Genomic DNA, 9,176 nt, shown 5'->3' on the forward strand with positions numbered 1-9,176 from the left:
ATAACAGTCCAACTTTAAAGAGTCGTTCTTACAACTTGCTCGTTTTAAATCAATATATGGTATACACATAGTTCTAACTACATTTTCAACAGTATTAACACTTCAAACTATTGGAACTTAATTCATGGCATTTTGACACATTAACAACATAAGTATTACCAACTTCTTGTCAACCAAATAGGTTAGTAACACATCAACAATATATTTAACCCGTTACAACATACTAGCATTGTGGGAACTTGTGACTCTCATCAAATCATTCACTAGTGTTTTATAACATTCGACCATGCGATTCATATTCAACCTTTGTCACATCAACCTGGTGACTTTTATCAACTGCCACTAGTGAATATGTTCAAAAACTATATGATCAATACATCTTACCATCTCTGGTCATTTTACGCAAATCCAGGTAATATGTTCCCATTTCCATGTCTAAATTTCCTAGGGTTTGATTTTTCCGTAAGATTTTTTGCTTTTCTGCCTTGACTTGTAAATAAGTCAAAACATTTTCACATATAAAAACAATTATCCATTTCATGTCGAGCCACCAATAGTTTCTTTACAAATTATGATGCATCTTGGTAGCACCCACTCGCTCCCTCCTGTTGGTCTTGCTCCAACCTGGATCACCACATCCTTCTCCTTTGGTAACTCCGATCGGTGGCCTTAGGAACTTTGCTCTCCTTGGGAAACCCGCCCGGCTCTTGCCTCAGCTATTTAAGGCTGCCATCATCTAGGGTTATTCACACTTCAATAAGCAATTAAGCATTTTCATTCAGATAACTTATATGCATGATCTGTTGTCAATCTTTGTTTCTAATTTATACCACTCATAAGCCATAAGCATTTGATTGTGTTTGTTTTTGTATTGCTTTTGTTCTTGTCTATTCCAAATATGATTTTTACTTGAGTTGGAATTAAAATCAAACACGCTTATGATAATATATATAAAGCTAAAACATCAAACACGACAACTTTACGAACTACTCTAATAGATATAAACACTCAAAATCATCATATTATCAAAAGGTAATGACATAAGATGAAAGGGGAAAAATACTTTTAAGAGAAAGTTTCCAAAAGACAACCATTTCAACACTAAACTTCCAAACACTTACAGTTATGGAACTCTAAAGCAATTACTCTAAATCTAAATAAAAAGTTTGACTTGGATTCATCCATAAGGTTTTAGTTTACTCGAAATCTTCAAAATCACTAGGCAAAGTCAATACCCGAACCAAAGGATTGTTTTAGGTGCGTTCTTGACTTCTTCCATTAGCTTCGAATGATAAGAGTAAACATTGCCTGCTTATATCCCCTTCATATAGTCCTGATTTATGCTACAAAACACACAAACTAGAGCAAAGAGTCAATGATAAGAATAAAATCCAGCATATTGTAAGTAATATAGATCCTCAAAGAGCGTTGAAATAAAAAATATGCAACTCAAAACGGGGCTCGCGGCACAACTTGTTAACTGTTTGCCTTCCATTTCGATGTAAACGCTACTTTAATGAATGATTAAAGTCGTTCAAATATTCAGTAAAGAAAAGTTTGATTATTTACGAATTATCTAAAATACTCCTTAATTTTAAAATGACTTTTCTTAACTTAAAAATGTTGTAAATTTATGGATAGTTTACTTGTTTAATTCATAGTACCTTTCTGTCATGATAAAACAATTTAGCCACACCATTCACATAGAAATTTGATGGAATGCATAGTGTCTTACCATGTGAAACAACGATAACAATGGTTATGCATTCTCCGGAGTCACTGCGGCTTTGATCCTTTCGACAGTGCACTTAATAAGACTATTAACCATCGCAACGGAACCTAGAGATAGTTTTGCTGTAGGAACCGAATCAACCAGAATCTGAAACGCAACAGTCAGTAAAGATCCACCAGTTCCAACCTCTACAATCCTTCCACCTTGATGTTTTCCTGGTCCATCTGGAAGTATAGCAAAACCAGATGGCAGTAAAGCCACATAGTCAGGGTCGCCGCCATTTAACACCACGTTCATTGCTGCAATATCCACTGAAGCGTAGATGACATAGGAACCTGTTGAATCACTTGAACTCTCCTGAAGGATAAGCATGTTTCCTTGGCTCGAATTCGAACTCTAGAAAACGATAATCAACGGTATAGTACATTATAGGTGACGCATATTCGGACCATTTTTATTATTCTAATGGAACTAAATCTTACATTTACTCGTAGAAGCGAGACACAGTTGCCTGGATCCTGACCATTGGCGATATGTGCCATTTTTTGAACCAGTCCACCATTCGAAAGAATGTCCCACTGCATTTATGCGTGCAACATAGAACCGATGAATAAGCGATGGTTATTTATTCGTTTATGAATGTGTCACACAAAATTATTATAGGAACATATATTTTGAGATTTGTAAAATGAAGCTATTTATATTTGATGTTTATTGTTACCTCACTCCTCGAGTTTTCATCACGAAGAAAGTCAAAAACTTGTTTAGGTGGAACAGGAATCCAAAACGATGTAGCAGCACTTAGCACGATACCAGGAGGCCTGCCCGGATCATCCACACTCTTTCTAGTCATAACACGGACATCATCTGCTCCACTACCCGATAAGGTTGTCCATGCGTGAGTAGTCGAAGCTCCAACTCCGCTACAAAAACTCAAAACCATTCTCTCGGAGAGTTTCAACATACTCTTTCGTCCTTCAAGAGTTGTTATAACTGCCCAAACATTAATTATCATTGTCACTCTCATGGATCAAATACAAATGTACTTGTACAGTGTTAATTCAAGTCTTAATTAAAAAAATAAGTAAAAAAAAAACTAGAAATAACATATTACATGTGATGATTTCTGTCCATTTACTTTTAAATTGGTCTATTTAAATAGGTCAAAAGGGTGAAACGAAATATTAGCTGAAAATGAAACAATTTAAATAGCTAGTTATACATGTTAAAAGTATCTCGTTTTAATACAACAATTAGATTACTATTAGAATAATATCAATCTTATAATTATATTTGAGATGGTAACTATATAAAAAAATTGGACTTTTGGACTAATTAATGGATTTTAACTGCTCAATTTATTAATACAAGTTTTACCTCCAATGTCACCTGCAGGAATATTATTAGCCATTGCACTTGCAAGCCTTTCACACTGCCTATCAAGTGTTGCTACCCATCGTCTTGCCCCAAATGCTAAACCAGAGTTCACTAGCAACCGATAAATATCATGAACGGCTCTGTCATCAACTTCGACATGTTCAACCCACGTAACCTTACAAAAAGAAAACCAGAACAAGGACTCTAAATGTTAGATGCTTTTCTTCATCATATTCAGTAACATAGCCAAATAAAAATATTTCACGAAAGTTTTTAACAGTATTTGCATAAATTTGTACAGAATTTCCAACAGTAAATATGTATTTAGTATCCACTAATTAAACACTTTGACAAGTACTTCTAGTATAAATCACCACAATATAGAACTTTGAATAATGTTCACCTTTGAGTACCCATTGGGAAGTTCTTGAATTAAACAACCTGATGGCCTTCTTCGAGATCTTGAAATCGCGGAAGAGCGTAAGTTGTCCAAAGACACATCAACCACAGCCCAGGTCCCGTCAGGGTGTTGTTTACAGTACCTAACAAAATAGTATTCTCGGGTTGGGACAAATGGTGAAGGAACTTGATACTCCGTTGTCATCTGTAAAATATGATACGAGTTAACTATATGCTTTCTTAAATTTACTTACTTTTAAACATATATTTATTTTTTCTAATCTCCTATGCAACAATTTTGTTTTACTTAATTTTTCTATTCTTAGTCTTATATCTTTTGTTAACTCATAGGTGTGACTTCTATTATTTTTATACATTTATATGACTGAAATTTGTTGGTTTTACAGTGAACCATTGAGATATAAACCAATAAATGTTTTACCACTTGTAAGGCTCCATTGTAGTTTCCAGCCACTCCAGTGGAAAGCACTTCTAGAGTCATGGCTCTTGAAACAATCCCAGCAAACACATTCGACCATTGATTCTGCAAAATCATGATCATATGTAAAAGTTTATACCCTAATTCAATTCACATTAATCAAAAATATCAACACAAGTAATCTTTTCCCATACCACATCCATTAAAATCTCCACAATATTGATATGACTCATGATGACAACTATAGATTCCCTTGAAGCTTCTGATCTCAACTGTTTCGGTCCAATGCCTCTTGGAAAGGTTTGTGAGTATTCTTCTTCATTTAAGGTCTCCGATGAGTTATCAGAGCTTCCAAACCACAAAGGCTCATCAGACTGGGCCATCCTAAGCAGCTCTTCCATCGCTGCTACAGCTAGTTCGACTATAACTGGCTTGTCAGCCTCACTAGGGCCTGAAACTGACCGCAGAAGGCTGCTGGTTCCAAACACATCGTCTACCATTGCAGGTTGTGAACTAAAACTGGCTATTGGTAGATCAAGAGAGCGTGTTGGTCCGTTGTGTGAGAGATTCGGGTAAGATAGCATTGGCTTGCCAACATATTTTGCGGCTATTGCTGATATCCTATCAATCTGTTGAAATGATAAAAAAACAAAATCACCTTTTTAGATCACTATACTTGGATTTTCATATCAAATAAACAAGCATTTTGAAGAAACAGTGAAATAGATTATACTTTTGGGATTAATTAGTACTTAACACATAGCCATTTTCCTTTGCTTTTAAATTCTTATTCAAGTGAGGGTATAAACATATAAACATATAAGACACCCTCCTAGGTGCATAAAAAGTCCACATTTAGATTGTCAATACAAGAAATTGACAATTTGTTCAAAATCCCTTAGCATATTTTAGAAGCAAAAAATCAACGATTTAAAAGGTTGATTCCTTGTTTCTAGAAACAACAAACTAAAAATCTTTAGAATTATGGATTTAAGAGTTTGCATGATTTACTTCTTCACGAAGGCGAGCATTTTCGATTCTGAGTTGTTGTTCGTCAAATGACATCTCCCCAAGGGCCGCAGGGCCACCACAATTTGGACAAGTAGCATTAGCGAGGGCTTCTTTGTATCGTAGGTTATCCATTCGTAGCTTTTCATTTTCATTCCTCAATTGTGAGTTCTCGTTGCGTTCATGTTGAGCCTAAATTAACAAACAAAATGCACAAGCAGCTAGTTACGTTTAATATTCTTGAAACACATAGTTAACATTGTACACGACTGAATCCAGCCAACAGCCTTGAGTTCAAATGATCACAAAAGAGCCTCTTAAACTATTAGTCTGTGAGCTCAATATTATTGTAGAAGAAGATCAAAATGGGTTAGTAAGAGTGGCTATACCAACCATATACATTTTTTGTCTTCATTTCTTGAATTTTATACACTATTAAAATTTTAGCTATAACTTTAATTTAAAAATTGTTTGAATTTTCATCTGTTACTGGAAATAATATGCTTAGGAGAGGCTAAACCAATTAAAATCAATTATACATTTTAAATTTACCAATCTGATCATTAAAGAGTATCACCAAATTGATTGTGTATTAATGGGCTCATAGTATAGAACACAAAGCTTTACCAAGCAGGTTAAGATAAAGCTGGTTTAAAAGCTAAATTTCTCTAAATTTACAAATTAAATGAGCAAGCATTCGCCCGGTGTGTACCTTCATTTGAGTCCTTTTGTTTTGAAACCAAAACTTGACTTGCAAAGGCTCTAAAGTTAATCTTCTTCCAAGTTCCTTTCTTTGTTTATCATCTGGATGTGGACATTCTTTGAAAAACCTACATTCAACAAAGTGCATGTGCATAAGAGTTAACCTCAAAACAAAAAAAAAACCATTATAAGTTAAACAAAAGTACAAGAAAATGGAATTGATCTAATGAACTTACGACTCGAGTTCTTGTATTTGATGTTGAGTGTGACGGTGGTAACGTTTCTTCTTGTTGGGACGTTGATTGGGATCTTGGTCATCACCGGAAGGAGCTTCCATTATATCGGTGCCGGATTTGCTTTCATAGTCCTCATCTCTAAGCATATCAAGCTCATGCTCTGAACTCTTGTGGCTCATATCAAGAAGAGAATGGTGACTCTCAAACATGTTGGGTTGGAACATTTTCCTTAACTCTTTGCATTCCTAATAAATAATGGTTTTACTTGATGCTCGTTATTCAAAATAATCCACAAGTAAAATACTAAATGACAAATTTTAAATATTGAATTACAAAAATGTAATGAAGACTGATAGTATAAATATTATTCGCCTTTTAATATAAACTTAAAGTGAAAGAGTCCAAAAAACTACTTTAATCATACATATTTAAAATCAATAAAAAATAATTTTATCAAACTTGTTTGGGAAAAAAACAATTTATTAAAGTTTTATAAAAATACAATTTTGACAAGTACAAAAAAGTACAAAAAAGAACAAAGTAGTTATTTATTTTTTCAGATTTTTATAGTTTGAAAGTGAATATCAAAATAATGATAACAATAAAAGTAATTAATGCTAACAATATAATAATAACAACAAATTAACATGTGATTCAATAAATCAAAGATAAACTTGTGATATACAATTAATTACGAGAATAAAAATACAAATAACTAAAAGCGTGAACTTGAAATTGAAAGATCATCAGTCAAATGATACATTTAATAAAGAAAACGAAAGAAAATCAGATTTTGTCTTGTATTGATGATGGTATTTGAGCATAGTTATTAGACATTAATTTTCATATTAAATATACTTATAACATGTATTAAATTAGTTATTTTAATTTTAAAGAGAAAGAAGACATAAGAAATAAGGTTTGGGTTATCGATAACTTGCGGACGTAGTAAACGAAAATTTATTGGAGGTCAACAAATCTCTATCTTCTTTGAAAGAACAAGTCAACTTAAAAAACATAAAAAAGCTTATGCATATATAACTCATCTTCCACCATGGACAACAAAGATTATAGAAAAATTTGCCGTTTAAAAATAATACTTTAGCTGTTTAAAGAACTAAAAAATTGTCACCCTTTATATATATATCTATAAATGTAAAAAAAAGTAGATTATTGAAATAAAATTACAAACCGTCATATGGGTAGTGAAATTTTATAACTATTTTCCTGAAATCCGATCTGGTCTCAACAAATATTTAAATTTAAAGACTAGTTTCTTTTATCTTTATGACATGAAAATTAACAAAGATAAACTCATACTTAATCACCAAGAAATTCTTTATTTCGGGATAAATCAAATAAAATTAAATGAATCCAAAATTTTGTTTTGATCTTAAACAACAAAAGAAACATCATAGTATATATCCCAAGAAAATATACATGTTTATACATATTCAGAAAACCTAGCAAACCACTAACTTTTCTCTCTCTAAAAAGAGTTTTTTTTTTAGGATTTGCTCTTGGTTTATAATTTTGTAAACAAAAATCAAACCACTTAATAAATTTGGAAAGTGTAAAGAAACATAAATCATAATTTTTTGGCTTTGTAACATATGGAATTTGAAAGACTTCTTTTGTTCCATAACAAAAATAAAAATTCAAGAAGCCTTGGAAAGAAAGAAATCTTTAAAGTCTTATCAATTTCATAGAATAATAAACCCAACACAATTGAGAAGGGTTGTATGGTAACTTACTGGTATATATTTAGTCTTGGTTTGGCTGGTTTTATTAAGATCAAAAGATACAGGCAAAAGAATCAACTGGAAAATACTTCTAGGAGAGTAAAATTGTGGTTTTCATGCTTGTTAATTTCCATTGAAGCTACCTGTATTTTTCTTGTGAATAGAATTTAAGAAGAATGAAGAGAGAGAAGGGAAAGGAACAGGTGGAGAATTGAAGAGATGAGAGGGAGAGATAGAGAGGAGTAAATGCAGTGTATAGAAAGGATGCAATTGCATTTATGGGAGGAGAGAGAGAGACTTATTGCAAGCTGGTGTTCAGACTTTGTATGATCTCTTCAAACACACCGTGTGTAATGTGTATAGCCAAAGAATTTTTAAGGGTGTAAATCGTGTCAGGTTGGCAAGTTAAGTATTGAATTGATCAATTCGAACGTTACCCGTTTTTTTATTGGTGTTAAAAACGCTAATCCTAAGTCCTAACCTACACACGCTAAAGCATGTAACCCAAATATGGTATGTTTGACCCATCTAAATAAGCGGTGTCAAACCGCTTGACATCTAATAATCGTACATGTGTTGGTTGTCTAGTAGTTACTTAATTTGCTACATCTGAACTATCAGAGGTAGAATACGTTTTTTTATTTAAAATACATTTTTAATGATTTATGGAGTCTCTTAATCTTAATGAATAAGTTTTAAAAACATAATGGCAGATTCATAGACCTCTTAGTTGGTCATGTTTCTTAATGGGTTCTTCAGGGGCGGCCCTAGGGGGCTGGGTGGTCAACGGGTTAAACCAAATAGCCACCGAATCGGCTGGGTAGGAAAAAACAGGTTAAACTCGTCATAAATGGGTTCAGGGGCGGCCCTAGGGGGCTGGGTGGTCAACGGCCCTCGGCCGGCTAGCCCGACACCGCTATAACCGAATTTTTTTTAAAAAAATTTTTAAAAAAGAAATTATATGTTTTTTTATGAAAAACAATAAGTTTATTTAACGTTTGAACTCAATTATATAACAACTTGTTTGGTATAGTGGCATGGGGTATGACTCTCAACCAAAAGGTTGTGGGTTATGGTCTCGTTTGAGACATATTTAAGCTTGTTATATACAAAATTTTTTACACAACCTAAATTATAACCAAGTAAGCACATTTAGAAATTAAATTGTTTAAACCTAACAAAATACTCCTTTTTACTTTTAAAGGGTCATAATATTTTTTGCCTTCGGCCCAAAATAATTTTAACAGTTCTTGGAGATGGCCCTGAATGAGTTGGGTGAACATGGTTAAGTAAACAGGTTGATGAGACGACATTTTTACCTAAGCGACTTTAAAACGACCTGTTGTTTAAACGAGTTAGTTATATTGACTAGGGTTGTGCAACGGTTCAGAACTGCGAGAACCGAACTGGAACCAGAACCGAAAATGAGTGAAAAATATAACCGGAACCGGAACCTCTTATAGTAAACCGGTTCGGTTCCAGAACCGCTAAAGCCGGTTCTCGCTAAGCGGTTCTCGCTAGAACCGGTTCGATCATTTCTT

The 9,176-nt window shown here is 33.5% G+C and overlaps 1 protein-coding gene across 2 annotated transcripts; it reads right to left on the bottom strand.

The window, feature by feature from the left end:
• Positions 1-968: 968 nt before the first annotated feature.
• Positions 969-7,972, bottom strand: LOC143545823 (homeobox-leucine zipper protein MERISTEM L1-like). 2 transcript variants are annotated; one of them, XM_077037634.1, is made up of 12 exons: positions 7,648-7,972; positions 5,894-6,138; positions 5,668-5,785; positions 4,959-5,147; positions 4,142-4,576; positions 3,951-4,052; positions 3,513-3,713; positions 3,110-3,284; positions 2,454-2,725; positions 2,221-2,310; positions 1,736-2,128; positions 969-1,359 (listed from the first exon to the last, which is right to left on the bottom strand). In XM_077037634.1, the coding sequence occupies exons 2-11, from the start codon at positions 6,115-6,117 to the stop codon at positions 1,760-1,762; spliced, it is 2,175 nt and encodes a 724-aa protein (XP_076893749.1). In that variant the 5' UTR covers positions 6,118-6,138; positions 7,648-7,972; the 3' UTR covers positions 969-1,359; positions 1,736-1,759. The 2 variants fall into 2 exon arrangements, with proteins under 2 accessions (XP_076893749.1, XP_076893748.1); XM_077037633.1 differs by having other exon boundaries at positions 970-1,359; positions 2,215-2,310.
• Positions 7,973-9,176: the final 1,204 nt, after the last annotated feature.

Source organism: Bidens hawaiensis, unplaced genomic scaffold (assembly GCF_021521415.1).
Source record: "Bidens hawaiensis isolate Kalapana, Puna unplaced genomic scaffold, B.hawaiensis_p1.1 tig00014039_1, whole genome shotgun sequence".
Lineage (NCBI taxonomy): Eukaryota > Viridiplantae > Streptophyta > Magnoliopsida > Asterales > Asteraceae > Bidens > Bidens hawaiensis.